This window comes from Grampus griseus (genome assembly GCF_964374135.1).
Source record: "Grampus griseus genome assembly, chromosome: 17".
Lineage (NCBI taxonomy): Eukaryota > Metazoa > Chordata > Mammalia > Artiodactyla > Delphinidae > Grampus > Grampus griseus.
In genome coordinates, this window is record NC_139011.1 from 36,315,142 (window position 1) to 36,335,271 (window position 20,130).

Consider the following 20,130-nt stretch of genomic DNA (forward strand, 5'->3'; position numbering starts at 1 on the left):
TCTGGGTGATCTTATTGAAGTACACATCTTGAGTGTGTCTCTCATTTGTTTAAAATCTTAATTGAATTGATGAATTAATAATAATTGGTTACCATATAAGATAAATTTTATCCAAATCTGTTTTCTTTTTCAGCTGATATCAAATAAATTTATCCAAATCTCAGTTTACTCTTTAAGCTGATATGCTAGAGTACTTCGAATATAGTTGTTTGCTTTTGAGAGGGTTGAAACTGAGCCACTGCCCCTTTCATACTCCCTTTGCTCCAGCCCTCTAACCAGTATCCCTCTCCCACGGCAATGCTGCTTTCTCCTTCAGATTGTCATTCTCTCTCTTCCCCTCTGCCTCACTCCTGTTTGCCTTTTAAAACTCTGCTCAGTGGACACCAGGGCTGATCACCTTCCCCCCACTCCCTGGCTGGTTATGTCACTCTCTGGAGACCCTTTGTATCTGTGTTCTCACAGCATTTATCAGAACTTTTATGTTTCCTTGTTAGCCAGTGAAGTCCTCTGACCTGTGTCTGAGTCCCCAGTACTTAGTCTAGTCCCTAAGCACCGAATAGAAGTTCACTGTTTGCCAAAAGTCTTCCGTGCCACCTCTCCTATGCCTAGCCTGGGTTAGGTATACATGGGATGCCTTGGGGCGCAGAGAGCGGGAGCTCTGTGTCATTGTTGAAAACGAGGGGCTGTCAAGACTGCTGTCATGAAAGGCCTCTTTTTCCCTTATTCTCTGCTGCCAGGGAAATGTACACCTGCTGCCACTCTCCTTTTGTACTGACACAGAGGATAATCTGCACTCATTTTCAAGTTACTTTGTAAGTGCTTTTGAATTGTTTCATGAGGAGTGTAAATGTGCCAAGGGCAGGGGCTGTTCTTTCTTACCACTCTCTAGTGCTCTAGAGTCTACTAGTATAATCAGAGACAGTAAATGTAGACTAAATGGGCTGTGGAATCCTGAGACAGTGACCTCAGTTTGAAATATTTATAGATCTTTATTGTTGGTGGCTAATTTTTAATTTGGCCAGGAAGTGAACCATGTATATTACAGACATTATCTCATTATATTAAGAGCAATGCTATGAGAGTGGTACCATTATTATTTTCTTTTTTTTCCCCTTTCAGATAAGGCTTAGAAGAGTTTAAAATTGTGTTCATCCCCACTAGTGAATTTAGGGCTGAGGTTAAAATGATGGCTGTTTGACTCCAGATATTTAGACTTGGCTTTCTGCCTGCTCATACTAACCTGAGTAGTATCCCTCTCCTATGGCAGCAAACCTTTGGTTCTCCTGCTCCCTGATTATTAGAGAATCACTTGCTGTTGGTTTGGCTTCAGGTAAGGAGATAGTAAATTCAAGCTAATGGACATTTTATTTTTCCTGATCACTGATGCCTGACTGGCAGATCAAAAATTAAGATCGGGCTTCCCTGGTGGTGCAGTGGTTGAGAGTCTGCCTGACGATCCAGGGGACACGGGTTCGTGCCTCGGTCCGGGAAGATCCCACATGCCGCGGAGCGGCTGGGCCCATGAGCCATGGCCGCTGAGCCTGCGTGTCCGGAGCCTGTGCTCCTCAACGGGAGAGGCCACAACAGTGAAAGGCCCGTGTACCACAAAAAAAAAAAAAAAATTAGATCTTCCAGCAATCCCACTCCTGGGCATATATCCAGAAAAGAGGAAAGCTCTAATTTGAAAAGATAATGCACCCCAATGTTCATAGTGGCGCTATTTACAATAGCCAAAACATGGAAGCAACCTAAGTATCCATCAACAGATGAATGTATAAAGAATATGTGGTACACACACACACACACACACACACACACACACACACACACACACAATGGAATATTACTCAGCCATAAAAAAGAATGAAATAATGCCATTTGCAGCAACATGGATGGACCTAGAGATGATCATACTAAGTGAAATAAGTCAGACAAAGACAAGTATTATATGATATGTGGAATCTAAAAAACAGTACAAATGAACTTATTTACAAAACAGAAACAGACTCACAGACATAGAAAACAAACTTTTGGTTACCAAAGGGGAAGGGGGGGAGGGATAATTTGGGAGTATGGGATGCACACTACCGTATATAAAATAGATAAACAAGAAGGATTTACTGTATAGCACAGGGAGCTATATTCAGTGTCTTGTAATAAACTATAATGGAAAAGAATAAAATATATGTATATACACATATATGTATAACTGAATCACTTTGCCGTACACCTGAAACTAATACAATACTGTAAATTAACTATACTTCAATTTTTAAAAATTAAGAGATCTTTTATTTTGACCAATCTACCAATGTTCTTATAACTTTTTTAAAAAGACTTTTTTAGAGCAGTTTTAGGTTCACAGCAAAATTAAGAGGAAGTTACAGAGATTTCCCATAGACTCCCTGTCCCCACACTTGCATAGCCACCCCATTATCAACATCCCCACCAGAGCGGTACATTTGCTGTAATCATTTGCTGAATCTACATATACCATTATAATCACCCAAAGTCCATAGTTTACCTTAGGAAGGGTTCATTCTTGGTGGTGTACATTCTGTGGGTTTGGACAAATGTATAATGACTTGTATCCACCATTATAGTATCATACAGAGTAGTGCCACTGCCCTAAAAATCCTCGGTGCTCTGCCTATTCACCTCTCTCTCCACTAACCTCTGGCAACCACCCATCTTTTTACTGTCTCCATAGTTTTCCTGTTTCCAGAATGTCATGTAGTTGGAATCATACGGTATGTAACCTTTTTCAGGTTGGCTTTTTACTTAGTAATGTGCATTTAAGGTACTTCCATGTTTTTTTGTGGCTTGATAGCTCATTTCTTTTTAGCACTGAGTAATATTCCATTGTCTGCATGTACCAGAGTTTATCTATCTACCGAAGGGCATCTTAGTTGCTTCCAAGTTTTGCCAATTATGAATAAAGCTGCTATAAACATCCATGTGAAGGTTTTTGTGTGGACATAAGTTTTCAACTCCTTTGGGTAAATACCAAGGGGCACAATTGTTGGATCATATGGTAAGAGTATGTTTAGTTTTATAAGAAAACACCAAACTGTCTTCCACAGTGGCTATAACATTTTGCCATCTCACCAGCAATGTTGTGGTTAGTTCCTGTTGGTCCACATCCTCACCAGCATTTGGTGTTGTCAGTGTTTGGATTTTGACCTTTTGAAAAGGTCTGTAGTGGTATCTTATTGTTGTTTTATTTTATAACTTCCAATAGTAAAATCTTTATTTCTCATTAAATATAATTCACTAATTTAACACATATTTATTGAGCATTTACTATATCATGGCAGGTTTTGTTCTAGGTGCTGGGCCTGCAGGAGAGCCCCACACAGGTCAAAAAATCCCTTAGAGCTCAAATTCATTTTAAAAAAAAGTAGAGGAGGGGAGAAAAAAAAGGAGAAGAAAAAGAAAAAAATAATGTATTCTCTATTTGTAAAAATTACAAAACCCTAGAGCAATATTAGAGTTTTAAAACTTTAGGGAAGCATTAAAAAACTGAATTATCTCATCAGTTTGTGAAAGAAACAAAGTAATGTAATGGAATATATTGACAATTAGAATAAATATAAACCAGCAGGTCCAGAGGGTAGTTATCTTGAATAAGTTAAGAAATTGCCTAATGAATGTATTAAACTAATTATGTTCCTTCTTCAAAAAATTATTAAACTGTTAAATGAAAAAATTAAAAAAAGAATGCTGTTTTCTAGTTAAATGTGATACGGAGTATATGTAGTTGTTATCCAGTATTGATATGTAATTTCACAAAAAGGAAAGAATCAGTGATTATCAAAAGGAAAATGTAAAGAAACAATATGTAAATGTTATAACTGCCACAACTGCAGTTATTTTAGGGATTGGAATGGGGGATGGTATTGTATATCATCAGATGTTGAGTTGCCATCCAGCTCCTAGGAAAAACATTCTACTGCATTATCCTCTCATTTTGATTCATTTATTCATGAATAAAAATGATTCATGTAAAAATTAAGGATATAGTTTAGCTATGTGGAAATAAGTGAAAACAACCCAAATGAGAACAAGCAAAGGCTATTTATTCAGAGCTTGTTTTAGCAAAGGAGTCAGCCACCATCATTTGCATGTGGCAGTGGCTCAAAGGCAGGCAACAGAGTGGGAAAGCTGTATAGCGAAAAGAAGGGAGAACTTCTGGTATGCTCTGATTGGAGTTTGTTAACAGGGGAAGCTGGAAGTGGGCTATCTAGAATCCAACAGGCATCCTATGTTACTAGTTAGGGAAGCATATTTGGTTTTCTCTGATTCGTCCTGAGTTGGAAGTGAGGGCAAAAATGAGAGAAACTGGCAGCTACTGAAGAAGTCCTGACCATTTGGGGCTTATTGCTGCAGAAGTTGTGGCTTGGCTTCCCAGGCTGGTTGCTACAGAGGTTATTAAAGTTCTGTTGTCATATATGGTCTGGCCATTGTCCATTTGTGCAGTCAGACTTTCTATTAAATATCCCATTACTATCAAAAATTAAAATCACAATGGTAATATGAATTTCATCCTGTTGATGCTATTCCTGTTCACATTTAGAAAGGTTTGGAACTAGGCTTAAGTTTGACTCTACCACACCAAACCCAAGGAAGGACCAATGTGTTTAAATCACTAAACAGGTAGGATGCCTGAAAAATCTGCTCTTGATCGTCAAGGAGAGATCTACACATACACTGCAGTCTCTCCAGCAGTACCTGTGAGAATCGTTGGATAAATCCCTGTAGCTTCTCACCCTGAGCAGGTTACAAAGAGTAGCCCTCATGCAAATTAATCCTTGCAATTCAGATCAGCCCTTGTGACTTTTGGTTTATGATTCATATTTGGAGACCTGATCATTTTTCTTTGTCTACAGCACCTTTACATGATATCACTCCTGTCCTGTTCCGCAGTTGCATCACAGTTTTATGCTCTCCAAGATTCCCCCCAATTGACTTTAGGTGTACTACAAAGTCTATGTTTTAGTAAGTCTATCCCAAATACATCCTTCAAATTCTCTAATAATATGTCCAGAATCAGAAGAGAATAAACAAAAACTTAATTCCATTTATGTAGATATAGGTCTTATTACAAACTTGTGGTTTTGAACTGCCTAGGTTTTCAACAATGGTATAGACTAGTAGTAAAAAAAAAAAAAAAGGCCTTTTTGGAAATACTAGTTTGGGGAGCAGAAACATAATAAAATGTGTTAAAAGTAAGTAAAACACAGTCATCAGGGAAATACAAATCAAAACCACAAAGAGATATCACTTCACACCCAATAGGATGGCTAGAATCAAAAAGACAGATGATAACAAGTGTGAGTGAAGCTGTGGTAAAATCAGAACCCTCATCCACTGCTGGTGGTAATATAAGATGGTACAGCCAATTTGGAAAATAGTCTTGTAGTTCCTTAAAAATTAAACAGGGTTGCCAAACAAACATAGAATTACCACATTACCTAGCAATTTCACTCCTAGGTATATATCCAGGAGAAATGAAAACATGTCCACACAAAGACCTGTACATAAACGCTCATAGCAGCATTATTCATAATAGCTAAAAAGTAGAAATAATCCAAATGACTATCAACTGATGAATGGACAAATTGTGGCATAGCCATACAATTGAATATTATTCAGCAACAAAAAGGAATGAAGAACTGATTCATGCCACAACATGGATGAATCTTGAAAACATTATGCTAAGTGAAAGAAACCTGTCACAAAAGACCAACATGTGGTGTGATTCCATTTATATGAAATGTCCAGAATAGGCAAATATATAGAGACAGAAGGTAGATTAGTGGGTGCATAGGGTTTGGGTGGGGATGGGATAATAGGGGTGACAGCTAAGAGTATGAGGTTTCTTTGAGGTGATGAAAATGTTCTAAAATTGATTGTGGTGATGGTTGCACAACTCTGAATATACTAAAAACCACTGAATCATACAGTTTAAATAGGTGAATTTTATGATATGTGAATTCCATCTCAATAAAACTGTTACCAAAAAAATCATCAAAACATTAGAATAGCTTCTTATCTAAGCATTTGGGTTCAAGCAACTGCCTCTATGATTCTTATGCTGTTTTTCTAAATCTCTAATGAGATTATTTTTAGCGAGAAAAGCTGCCTAGCCTGGTTGTTAGAGCAAAGGCTTTGGATGAGACAGGCCTGGATCAGTTGGTGGTTTCAACACTTGCAGGCTTTGCTTGTCTTTGAGCAAATTTTATAGGTCCAAGTCTCAGTTTCTTAAATTGTTGAGGATAATATCAATCTCCCATGGTTATGGTTATTATTAGAGGCCCACAGCATGTGCAATAAGTGTTAGCCACACTTAATGTGAAAACAAATTATTGACTTCTCATCAGTATGGCTACCTAAAACAGGAATTAACATATCTTGTCTGTGAGCAGGGCAGAATGACTGCAATGGAGAGATGTTTCAACAAATATGTACTGAGCAGTGGCACTCAGTAGTGGGTGCTGGCTGGTTAAAAGAACATGAATCTCCTTCACCCCCAGGAGTTTACTGTCTGGTGAGTGGCACTGAGAGTAGAGGGTATCCTTCTAAGACATGAGTTTGTACTAACTACATAGGAGTAAGAGGGAGAGGTCAATGAAAGGAGCTCACGTGAAGGTATTCTGGAGATGACACTCAAGCTGAGTATTGAAGAATGAGAAAATTTAGCCTGATAAAGGCCAGAAGGGCTTCCCTGGTGACAGAAAAATGGTGCAAGGAAATGCCTGAAAAGCCCGTTTGTATGTCAACTCTTAAATTTGTATCTCCCAAATTCCAGGCTTCTATATCAACTGCAAACTCAAAATCTTTTCTTTGGATGGCTAATAGGCTTCTTAACCTCTTTCCTACCTGTGTTCCTCTCACAGCTTTCTCCATCTCCAATGATTGCAACTCCATCCTCCCAGCTGCTCATGGCAAAAAACTTGGAATTATTCTCAACTACTTTCATTCCAACATCCACTTTGTCAGGGAATCATCTTGGCCCTACCTTTAAATATATGCAGAATCCATGAGTCCATCTCAAACCTGTTACTCAAACCTGCTACTACCCTGCTCTGAGCCACCCGCTCTTGCCTGCTACTACCTGGCCCATCTGCATTCGCTATACAGCACCCAGAGTGATCATTTTCAAATAAAAGTAAAATCGTGGTACTTCTTTGTTCAAACTCCTATAGCTTGTGTTTCACTCAGAATGAAAGCCAGAGTCCTTACGAGGGCCGACAAAGCCATTGTTGATTTGTTCCCTCACGCATCCCCTTCCTGTTCTCCTCACTAGTCTCCCTTGACTTCATTTGGCCCACTGATTCTGTTTGGCCAAGGTAGTGGTTTATTGCTTTATTTTTTTGTCTTTGCCTATGTACTGCTGAAGAGGAAATAAATATAACTAAGCAGGTGTTACGGTTTCTCGCAGTACCAGCACCCCTTGTCTTACTCCTTGTTTGCTTAAGCACTCACACACCTGCAGGCCCTAGGAGGCAAATGTGGAGCCACTGAGGGTTTCAAGTAGGTCAGATTTGCAATTGGATAATTTTGCTTTCAGCATGGAGAATGGACTCAAGGGGAACTCCACTGGAAGCAACGGCCGAGAGACAAGTTAGGAAGTATTTTACAGCAGTCCAAATGGCAGCCTGTGCTAGGACTCTGGTTGTTAGTGGGAAAGGAGAGAAGATTCCAGATTCCAGAAATACTTCAAGGTAGAATTGGCAGGACCTAGTGCTTGGGTGAATATGGTGTTTCTGGCTTGAGTCACTTGGTGGAAGAAGGTATCGCTTACTGAATATGGGATTTATGTAAGAAGATGAAATTTGAAAATAAGAAATGGGAAAAAATGTGAATTTCCCTTTGGACATTTTGATTTGGGAGCATCCAAGAAGAGCTACCACGGGTAGAAACTGGATTTAGGATTCTCAGGTTCAGGGGGAGAGGTCTGGGCTGGAACTCTGAGTTAGCCACGACGTTGCTAGAAACGCTCACTTTTTCCTAATTAGAGGTATTGGTTTTCTTTTTTCAAATTTCACTCTTCACTTAAACTCCTCTATCATAACTTTTCCGGGAACATACACTATGGGCAACCTCAGTATATTGTCCCCTCTTCATGATTCCTTCGGTAATTTTAAAATCTTAGCTATCTTGAGAATTTGGCTGCCCTAACCGATTGGAGGAAAAGTGTGAGGAAAATCTGGTTCCTAAAGCACGTGAATATTTAACTTTTTATACAGGCATTCATAGAACTGAACGCGCTCAAGAGCTGTGTGTGGCGAGTACTCCCCCTCCTTCGGTATCTAGAAAACTCTTCCCTTCCTTCCTCGTCTTCCCAGGACTAGCCAGAGGGTCCTCCATCCCCGCACCCGCTCGGAGCCGGTCTTTTCTTACTGTGGACGGTGTGGGCGGAGCTTGTGCGGGAGCTTGTGCGGGGAGAGCAGGCCTGAGCAGCAGTCACCACAGGAACGAGACCCCAGCTAGTTCGGGCTCTGAGGGCGATGCGTCTCCAGGGCCCTAGCGGTGGCAGCGCCGGGGTCTGGGTGCCCGTCGTTCCGCGGCCGTTGGCGGCGGGGCCGGCCCCTGGCCCGAAGGAGGACGGGCGGGGGCAGACGGCGTACTTTCCTCGGCACCGGGGGGCCCGAGAGGCGCGTGACTGCCCGCTGCTCGGCGCCCGCATTGTCTCAGCTCCATAGCAACTCGGGCCGGGCGGGGCCACAGCGGCCGGCGTAGTCCGGGGCCGCGCGCCGCTCCGCGTCGTCATCCGTTCCCGCACGGCTGACGGGGGCGCGGGCAGCGGCGGCGGCATGACCGAGAGGCGGCTCACCGCCGGTAGGTGGGGCGGCCGGGGTCGGTGTCGGGGCCGAGGCGCGCGGGCCGCTGCTCTCGCCCGCGGGGCGGCCCCACTGCGCACCGCCTCTGGGTTTCCTTCTCTGCCCGTGCGTCCCGTAGCACTGGCTCCAGAGTTCTCTCACAGCATTTTGTAAGGAATTTAACCCCTCACCTTTTTCCCAGTGCTTCGTTGGCCCCGTCCTGTTTTATCTTAATTCTCCGTTTTGCAGCGGGAGTAATGGAGGCCTCCGTCTATTAAGGTTAACTCCAGGGTCACAGTCAATTAGTGACCAAGCTGAATTCCAGAGGCCTTTCCTCCCCACTTCCACCTTGAATTCCAACTTAAAATTCAGTCCATGTGCAGAAAATGAACAGAGGGCCAAGATTTTACTGAGCTTGCCCACGTATAAAGCTGGGCTAATTACTGTCTCAAATTGTTTCATTTATTTTAAAAGGAAATCAGATTTGAGTGAGATAATGTAATATTTTATCTTGTTTCAGAGCCACCAACTATTACAGAAGAAGGATTTGTAAGTACAATTTAGAGAGCTACTTTTTCTTTTCTTGGCTTTTTTAAAAAATAGCAAATCATAGATCATTGAAAAAAAAAGCTGTTTCTTCTTTTTGCCAAATGAGTATAATAGAGGCTTCCATTTCATAACAAGGGTGCTGAGTACAAGAATTGCTTATTTTTTAACAGGTACATTTTCAAGAAGGGGCCATCTGACGTTTATGGTGGATGCTCTTCATTGTTAAAGTTCTTTTACCTAAATGGCCTCATTTAATTTTGCTGAACTTGTTAATGACTCCATGAGAGGTAGACTTCATCTCCATGGTTTTATTGTGATGGGGCTGTGCAGTTCCTGGTTACAGTAAACATTAGTAGGTGGCATTGATTGATGATAAGTGGTCTATTTACAGTTGCAATTCCTTTAAAAATGTGCTAAATATGTTCTTAGGTCAGACTTCTGGAGAGTTGAGTAATAATAAGTACTTGGCCAAGTACATCGTAATTGTTGTCATTTAGGTGAGTGCTATACCTAGGGTGGTGGGCTCTGCTGTGGTTCCTGCAGTGTATTTAAGGAACTTGCCCAAGTTTATACACTAGCTAGGAGGCAGTAGAGCCTCATTCCTACTAAGGTTTGATTCCAGCAGTTCTAACCACTTCTCTAGATTATTTGCTTATGTCCTACAGCACTTATTTCTCTTCTTGGTCAATTATCTTATTTGCTTTTGACTTTTTATTCAACAAACGTGAGCGCCTCTATATTCACAGTGCAGTGCTAGATGCTGAGGATAAGTCTCCAAAAGTTCACAGTCTAGTAGGGGCTATGAGAATGGAGGCTCTCTGCTAGCTTCATTTGCTAGTACTTTCCACTTTCACCCTTCCAGACCTTTGGTCCACCACTGAGAGAGGGAGACCAAAATAGAGGCACGAAGAGTGTGTCAGAAACTCCAACCATCTTCCTGTTGCCTTGGCATCACTCAGTGTAGTGGCATATTTCTTAATCTGCTTCCTGAACTGTTCTTCACATCAGCAGGAGGTAGGTAAGCGTTTCTGGAGATAACCCTTTCCCATACAACTCCAGCACTAACTCTCTGACAAGCACCCAGCGACATTACCCTTTGAGCTGTTTGCTAACCTCTCCAGGTCTTTTCCCAACTTATGGGAACTCATAACATCTTGAAGATTCTATTAGCCACTACACTTTCTCTTGGTTTCTTTGTACCACTGTCTCCCAGTTCTCCCATCTCTCATTTTTATGTCCCTCTTTCTGGCTTCTCTTTCTTCCTTACCCATGAAAGTGTTGACCTTCTTCAGGATTCTCTGGGAGGACTCCTCTTCTCCTCCTATGGCTTCAGCTACTCTTATTTCACAGGACTCCCAAATCTACACATCTCCAGCCCACACACCTCTTATGATGCTAGAACTCTGTATTTATTGGGTTATTGGACACCTACATCATCTGGATGTCCCTGCATCACTTCAGTAGTCTAAACTGAATTAATCACCCCACCCCATTCTATCTATCTTCCTCTTTTTCTTATTTTGGTTAATGATGCCACTGACCATTCAGTCACCCACATCAGAACCTTTCTTCCCTTTTCTTCACCTCCCACCTGCAGTCATTTAGCAGGTTCCTTTCATAGCCAGATCTTTTTCTCCATCCTCAGCGCTGTCTTATTCAGGCCCTGAGCATGGACTTTGGCAGTAGTCCTCCCAGATATCACTGCCTCCAATATTCCCTCTGCCAACTTCAATTTTCCTTTGCCTAAGGCTTAAAGAGCAGACTCCTGCACGTCAGCTATGCTGGATTACTTGCTGTGGCTTTGCTCTGCCTTTATATTTTTCCTTCTCTCATCAGTCCTACCTTGGCTATCAGATTGCTGTTAACTCTTTAAAAAATTACCATGTTACTTAATTGAGCTTTATTAATCCTACTATTTACTGAATGCTGGCTGCATGTTAATATTTAACCTCAAAACAACTCTATTAGGTGGTTATTAACACCCACATTTCACAGATGAGGAAGTCAGTGTTCACAGAGGCTAACTAACTTGGCTTGGGGCCACACATCTAGTAACTGGCAGAGCCACAATGTCAAAAGCCTCCCTTTAGCATTCAAAATCTTTCCTACAACGTTTCAGCCTTCTTTAAACCTTACCTTCCAATACTTCTATGTGATAAAGACAATGTTCATACCATTTTAGGTTTATAAAGTACTTCCGCATGCCCTCTGCTCCAGCCAAACTGCCCTGCTTGCTTCGTTGCCTTTGCTGTTGAGTTTTGTCTCAGTTGCCCTTCCCCATCCATTTCACAGTCTTGCACGTGCTTCAAGGTTCAGCTCATCTCCTGCATGAAACCTTTCCAACCTAAAATCATCCAGATTGCCTTTGAGCCCTGTGCAGCTTTCAGTTGTGGCCAGTTTGTGACCAGATCCTCAAATTCATATGCTCACCAAGCATTATCTATAGATTATTTAATTCATATGTCTTGCACATAATATTTATCTGTTTTTCAGAAGTATAAAAGTATTTTTTTCTCATTAATATTTTTAGAAGAAATTGTGTGACAGAGATCTCTGGTTCCCCAAAATCCATTCTACCATTTTCCATAATACATACCAGACATATTACTGTCCAAAATAATTACAACACTTTCTAGCCTCCCTTGCAGCTAAATGTAACCAAATTCTGCTTACAATGGAACGTAAGCAGAAGTGTTGTGTCATACTTCTGAAAAGCTGATGTTTACAGACATTAAATAACTAACCCCTGGGTCACACAGCTAGTAACTGGTCAGGCCACAATTAGAACCTGTGTCATTCTAACTGTACTACTCAGATAAATGTAAAGGGAGAGAACATGCCCTTCGTCTTGTTTCTTGCTGGCTGAAATGAGGATGTGATCCTGGAGCTGAAGCAGTCATCTTGGATCCTGAGGTAGAAGTGGCATCTTGAGGATGACACAGTCACAAGATCAAAGGAGCCTGGGTTCCTGATATGTTGGGAAGCCAGTCTGCCAGTTCTGAACTGCTTATAATTACATGAGAGAAATAAACTTTTGTGTTATTTAAATAGTGTTATCTTGGTTTTCCATTACTGGCAGCAGAGTCCTATTCTAATATAAAGTGCTTCCATAGTCATAGGCACTTTTTGCTTATTGCATTTTCTCAACCAGTGATCTAAAAACTACAGTGCTATTAAGTATGTCTGCAAAATATTTTAACCCTACGTCTTCAAATGAGAGAATAACATTTAGAATAAATCATTTGTTGTCAGGGACACATTGCCTTGTATATATTTTAACTTTTTGTTTGTAAATTTTGCAATTTCTTAACAAAATTGTGAACTCCTGGAGGGCTAGTGTTGTGACTCAGTACACCTTAATATTCCCTATAGTTAATAGCACAATTCCCAGAATATGTTATTAGATGATTGATAAATTAGTGTAATTGCTTCACTTATCAATTTTTTGCAAAGCTTCATTTGATATATATTCTATATTTTCTACTTTAGCATTTTTAGGTAGCATTTTTTCTACTTTAGTGTACTTTGGTCTTTGATAATTTTCTCAGGGAAAATATATACAAAAAGCTTACATATTCAGTTTCTCATTAGTTCCTTTGGGGATATATTTTTAATTATATAAGCAATGTATAAAAACATTCCTGTAAATAATTCAAATAATAAAAGTGATAAAGTGAATGCTTCTCTTCATTACTTCCCTCAATGCCATACTCTTTTTCATATTCCATAAAAATTGAAATATAAATCTGTCATAGCAAGAATAGTAGAGTTCAGACCGCTTTATGATACATTGAGATTTGATTATGTGTTAAGTATACATTGAGAAAAGTTTAAATTTTAGAGTGACCCCTAAAATTCTTTTTGATTTTAAAATAGAAAATAAATTAGTATTAAAGACTTAAGTACTTGACTCTTTAAATTCAAAATAATATTTTTTTATTGTGCCTTAAAAATTGAAACTATGCAGATAGATATGTCATGCTTCAAAAATAGTCTTTGTAGAGTAAAAATTTTGTAGTATACTGATCTATTTTGTTGAAGGATTTCTGATATATAAAACTCACAGTTTCAACTTTAAAAGCAGATGCCATTTAAAAAAGAAAAGAGTGTTTTTTAAAAAAGCAGATGCTCTTTATTTATACCATAAAATTGAGACTGTAGTTTCAAGCAGTATTTTCTGTATTTTACTTGTTAAAAATGGTATTTATTTTTAGTTAATCTTTAGTTTGTTTAAATTCATATTCTGTTATTTGTATAGGGTGAATGAATTTATTATAAACACAGAGCATTTCCCAAGCATGAGGATATTCTCATTATTCTAATGTAATATGCAGAAAAATCCATATGTTCCAGTCCTCATGAACAAGACTGTCTAATTATATGAACATTAATGACCAATTGGTATTTGTCTTTTCATATTGTAAATACGGCTGACTGCACATCAGTTGGTTGAATGAACTGTGAGAGCACACTCGGTTGACACGCTAGGTGGTGTTATGTGGAAGTGGTGGAGGGCAGGGGCAGGTGGATGGAGGTACCATCCTGCTTCCTTGCTCACTTTCTTTTAAGAGGGTGCAGAGTGAGGTGTGAGAAGTGTTTCCAACAAGTCATTCGGAAACAGACTGGTCCTAGAGGTCCTTTGGAAAGTGTAGGCCGTTTGGAATCCTTCCATCTCTGTGGAGTCCAGTTCTCTGGTTGGAATCAAATTCTCTAATGCTTTTTGGAACTGCAGAAAGTGCGTTAGAAGTTCCATCAATATGATAGTCAACAAGTATATTTTTAAGCAACAACTTGCACGTCTCATTGTATTAGGCACTACTGGGGACACACACTGTCTGTCACTATTCCCAAAAGTTGTATACCTTCTGATTGGCGAGGTGGCCTTTAATGAGGACACACAGTTTATATTTAAGTATGAATTTTGAGGTTTGAACCAAAAGCACATTTAGAGAAGCTTTCTATCCGTAGGTAAGGTGTGGCATGGGAGAAAAGGTGATAAAGAGTGTGAGATACTCCTTTAAATTAGGATACCAGATTGTAAGAACTTTTGTACAGGGAGAAAGCCTTAGGGTATTTCGCCAAATGAATTGACTGAAGCCAAGTAGGTATAATTAGACAGTGTGATTGGATAAAAACGGAATTGAGAGTTTCCTTTACCTTCTCCAGGCCTTTGAGAATTTCCTCCAGGAGAGAGCGTGAGAACAGAAACCAAATGGAAAAGTACCGCTGGGTAGATGCTGATTGTAATATGTGATGATAACCCTTGGTATAAAAGGAGATCCATACTTTTGTTCTTCATTGCTTGAGCCACTCATATTTTCTCCTTCCTTCATAAACTATATTCATAATACAATATACAATTATGTCATCCCATGAGGATCTGATAAATGGTCTTTTGGCTCTTAAGTTTCCAGAGTGCCTTGGATCTATGCAAGATATACTTTCAACAAGCCACTTTGTGAAGTTTGTTTCCCCTTGTGTTCTCTTTTTGTTTTTCTTTTTTGGCAACATCTCTGCTTTTTATTTTATTGATGTTGCTTTATTAGTGTCTTTCTTAGGTTATCACTCTTTAGGTTTCATGTCCTCAGTATAATCATTCAAGCACTCACTCAACAAAAGTGTAAGCATCTATTATCTGAAGCTTTGGGAGTTTTTTTAATTGAAGTATAGTTTATTTACAATGATATGTCAGTTTCAGGAGTACAGCAAAGTGATTCAGTTATACATATATATTCTTTTTCAGATTCTTTTAGCATTGGGAATTTTCAAAGTGAGTAAGAAACAGTCTTTTTCCCCCAGAAATTCACAGTCCAGAGAGTGAGATATCTAAACACACAATTATAGTCTGAAATATTAAAAGTTATGATAGGGGAAACATATCACAGTTCTCTTCTTTTGGAGAAGAAAAAAGAATAGATGGGTAAATAAGAGGAGAAAAGATTTTCCAACTAGAATAATCAGCATGCGCCAAGGTGCAGAACTATTAAAAAAATTGCTATGACTGGAGCATGGTAGTATGAGATGAGGCTAGACAGCTGGGCAGGAACCAAATTGCGTTCATCATAAGCCATTTTTTTTGTGTTAGAAAAGGATGGGGGATTGGGAGACAGGTGGAACTCTTGTATTGATTGTGGTGTTGTTAGGAAGATTGATCTATACTGTAATGGTGATAAGGAGAGATAGGAAGATGAGGTTTGGCATGTTATGGGCAGAAGGGTGAAGCAGAGGTCCCAGGGGTCTGACCATTAGTGCATGGGATCGCAGGGTAGTGGTCAGAAGATTGTCAGATAACCAGAGACTGATTCTAGATGTGATGATAATGATTTGGGATCTGTCATTTAGTACACAGGAGGCTAAGAAGTCTGTCCATAGGTGCAGAGAAACATGATATTGTTTCCTTGTACATAAGTCCCCCCATCCCAACATTTTTTTAATGAAAAAAATTTAAACATATAGGAGAGTTAAAAGAACTGTATGGTGAATACCTATATACCCATCACCAAGGTTTCACAGTTATTAGCATTTTGCTACATTTGCTTTTTCATGTTTCTGTCCTTCTGTCCATCACACCATTCGTCCATCAATCCATTTTATTTTTTTATGCATTTCAGAGTATAAGCTGCAGACATTGATATGATACAGATCACCCCTAAGTATTTCAGCATTTTATATCATAAACTAGTGTTCAATATTAGTTTATGGTTCTTATGTTGAGGTAAAATTTATGCACAGGGAAATGGAAAACTTTTGAGTCCCATTTGACAAATTTTGACAAATGTATATACCTGTGTAATCCAAACCTCCATGAAATATAGAACATTTCCATAATCTTAGAAAGTTCTTTCATGCCTCCTTCCAGTTGATTCTTCCTCCATTCCCCAAAGACCACTGTCCTATTTTTTCACCATTGGATTATAGATTCAAATTCATATAAATGGAATCATACAGTTTTCTTTTGCGTAAAATTACTTTTGCTCAGCATGTTTTTGAGATTCTCCACGTTGTTGCATGATTCTGGCATGTACATAATTTTTTATTGTGGTAAAATATACATAAAATTAAACTTAACATTTTAACCATTTTTAAGTGTATGATATCAATGGCATTAAGCACATTCACATTGTGTAACCATCACCACTATCCATCTCTAGAACTTTTTCATCATCCCAAACTGAAACTCTGTACCCTTTAAACAGTAACTTCCCATTACCCCTTCTCTAGCCTCCAGTTACCATTATTCTACTTTCTGTCTTTGTGGATTTGCCTAGTCTAGGTAACTCATATAAGTGGAATAATACAATATTTGTCCTTCTGCGTACGGCTTATGTCATTTAGCCTGACATTTTCAAGGATCATCCATGTCATTGCATGTATCAGAATTTCATTCCTTTTTAAGGCTGAATAATTCCATTATATATACATACCATATTTTGTTTATACTTTCACACATCAGTGGACATTTGGGTTATTTCCACCTTTTGGCTGTTGTGAATAATGGTGCTAGGAACACAGGTGTACAAATATCTGTATGAGACCCTGCTTTCAGTTCTTCTTATACCCAGAAGTAGATTGCTGGATTATATGGTAATTATATGTTTAACTTTTTGAGGAATGGTGGCTGTACCATTTCACATTCCTGTCAGCAATGCACAAGGGTTCCAATTTCTCCACATTCTCACCAGCACTTGTTATTTTCATTTTTTTAAAAAGATCATAGCCATCCTAGTAGATGTGAAGTGATATCTTGTTGTGGTTTTGATTTGCAGTCTCTTGTTGCTATTGTTGTTGAGTATCTTTTCATGTGCTTATTGACCATTTGTATATCTTCTTTGGAGAAATGTCTATTCAAGTCCTTTTCCCGTTAAAAAATTTGTGGTTTTTTATCTTTTTCTAGCTTAGTTCTTTATATATTCTGGATATTAAACCCTTATCAGCTATATGATTTGCAAATATTTTCTCACATTCTGTAGTGTGTCTTTTTACTTTCCTAGTAGAGTCCTTTGATTCAAAAGTTTTTAATTTTCATGAAGTCCCATTTATTTATTTATTTATTGCTCATGCTTTAGATGTCATATTTAAGAGTCCATTGCCAAATCCAAGGTCATGAAGGTTTATCCTTATGTTTTCTTCTAAGTATTTTATAGTTTTAGCCCTTATCTTTAGGTCTTTGATCCATTTTGAGTTAATTTTTGTATATGGTATAAGGGAAAGGTCCAACTTCATTCTTTGGCATGTGGCTATCCAGTTTTCCTAGCACCATTTGTTGAAAAGAATGTCCTTTCTCCACTGGATTGTCATGGCACCCTTGTTGAAAATTATTTGACCATATATGAGAGGATTTATTTCTGGACTCTTTTCTATTCCAATGGTCTGTATGTCTGTCTTTATGCCAGTACCACTTTATTTTGATAACTGTAGTTTTGTAGTAAGTATTGAAATCAGGATATATGAATCCTTCAGTTTTTGTTCTTTTTCAATATTATTTTGGATGTTTGCAGTCCCTTGAAATTCATTGTGAATTTTAGGATGGGTTTTTCATTTCTGCAAAAAAAAAAAAAAAAGGCATTGGGATTTTGATGGGGAGTGTATCAAATCTGTAGATTGCTTTGGGTAGTATTGTCATCTTAGCAATATGGTCTTTCAGTCCATGAACATGGCATGTGTTTCCATTCATTTATATCTTCTCTAATTGCTTTCAGCAGTTTTTTAGTTCAGTGTACAAGTCTTTGCCTCCTTGGTTGTTATTCTTTTCTCTGCTACTGAAATGAATTATTTTCTTAATTTCCTTTTTTGATTCACATAACTTTAAAAAAAAATTTTATTTATTTATTTATTTTTGGCGGCATCAGGTCTTAGTTGTGGCATGTGGGATCATTTCGTTTTTGCACGTGGACTCTTCGTTGTGGTGCACAGGCTCTTCGTTGCAGTGCACGGGGTCTTCGTTGCAGCACGCAGGCTTCTCTCTAGTTGTGCATGGGCTTCTCTCTAGTTGTGGCATGTGGGCTCCAGAGGGCGTGGGCTCAGTAGTTGTGGCATGTGGGCTCCAGACTGCTTGGACTCTGTCGTCGTGGCACGCGGGGCTCTCTAGTTGTGGCGCACGGGCTTAGTTGCCCCTCAGCATGTGGGATCTTAATTCCCTGATCAGGGATCGAACCCACGTCCCCTGCATTGGAAGGCAGATTCTTAACCACTGGACCACCAGGGCAGTCCCCTGATGGGGACTGCATAACTTTTTAATATTAGGTTTTATGCTTGAGATGACTGTATGTAATTTCTAATCAAGACTTCCAATGTTGATCTTTTAATATTCTTGTATAGTCTCTCTTGGTGAGGAACTGTATCTCCTAATAGGTATTAACATTTTTTAGACTTTCTTACAACCATTCAAAACTGCAGAAGTTGAAATTAAATTTTAAATTTAACAGTACTCCCTCTTTTCATGACAAATATAATGTTAAAAATTCTTAGGAAAAACAAATTTAGAAGTCAGTAAAATGTTTCAGTTATTTCAAAATAATGATGAAACTCTATAATGCAGTATATGCATATATTTTTCAAGTGATTGCCTTGTATCTAGCTGGTATACTACTACAAGGATCCATCAGTTGCCAGTAGACAGAAATATCTGTTGTATGTGAAGGCCAGATTTGGGGCCATCATCCTTCCAGGGTCTCCCCTCCCCCTTTCCTTCAAGCTGTTAACACCTTTTGACTGTGAACCGTCTTCTTGGACATCTCAAACAGAAACTCCTCCAGCAGCTTCATAGCGCAGTGGTATGCTCTGCAGCTAGCTAATAAATCCACGTCCAGGGGCTTGAGCAGCTCTCTGGCTATGCTCAGTGTCTGGGTGTGGGATGTGGCCGATAAATCACAGACTCCAGGGAAAGGAGTTGGATCTGAGGAGTCCCAAACAATTTTGCTCACAACCAGAGGTCACCATCCTGGGAGCACCAGCCATCCCTGACTGTGCCTGGTAGCCTTGAGGTCTGAAGAGGTCCACTTTCACTTGACCCATTGAATTCCATTGTCTGCACACCACCACGTGTCATGGCCATACCGGGTGGGAGGCTCTGGTCTAGTGACTGGCATGTTCAGAAAGGAGAAAAGAAAGAATTTATATGTACTTTAGGAAGAAGAAGCAAAAATAGGTCCATCCTGATAGGCTTAGACCTTATTTCCAAAATTATACCTATCTCCTGATCGATGATAGCATTCCCAGTCTAAAGTGTGTCAGTTTAGGATTCTGCATTGGAAATTAGATGAATGGCTTTGGCTAATGTGTGAATGGCTTAAAAGGAAGTTGGAAACTTGGATTATTTTTCTAGTTGTGCCATTAGGTAACTGATTACCTTTACTGTGTTTTGCTTTCCAACCTCTCTTTCCTCATGCATTTCTCTCTTTACTCTGCATTACTGCCTCTCATGTGTATACTTCTAAATATAGAATTTGAAGTTATTTGAAATGCAATTCAAATGCCATTTTCCCCACTTGATTCTTTTCTGATTCCCCCTACCAAATAATATCTTTCCCTCCTTTGGGAGGAAACGTTTTATGTTGTAATTTTCTTATGGCATGTATTGTATTCTTTCTTGGACTATGGTTTTTGTCTGTCTTTATCTCATTTCCTCTTCCTTGTTTAGAAGGTCTCTGTATATCTTGCATCTTTTAGAGTTGTGAAGAAGTTGTAGTTTATCTCATTTGAGAGTCCAGCAAAATGATTTTTTAAGCAATAAAATTTTTTACCTATTATAATTAGC

At 39.2% G+C, this 20,130-nt stretch overlaps 1 protein-coding gene across 1 annotated transcript in view; it reads left to right on the forward strand.

The window, feature by feature from the left end:
* Window positions 1-8,819: 8,819 nt before the first annotated feature.
* The window catches only part of RGS22 (regulator of G protein signaling 22), a gene marked incomplete at both ends in the record, with an annotated part of 154,634 nt that continues 143,323 nt past the window's right edge, over window positions 8,820-20,130 (forward strand). The window contains 2 exon segments of the mRNA XM_082674653.1: window positions 8,820-8,844; window positions 9,346-9,374. Coding sequence (XP_082530779.1) covers window positions 8,820-8,844; window positions 9,346-9,374 — 54 coding nt within the window.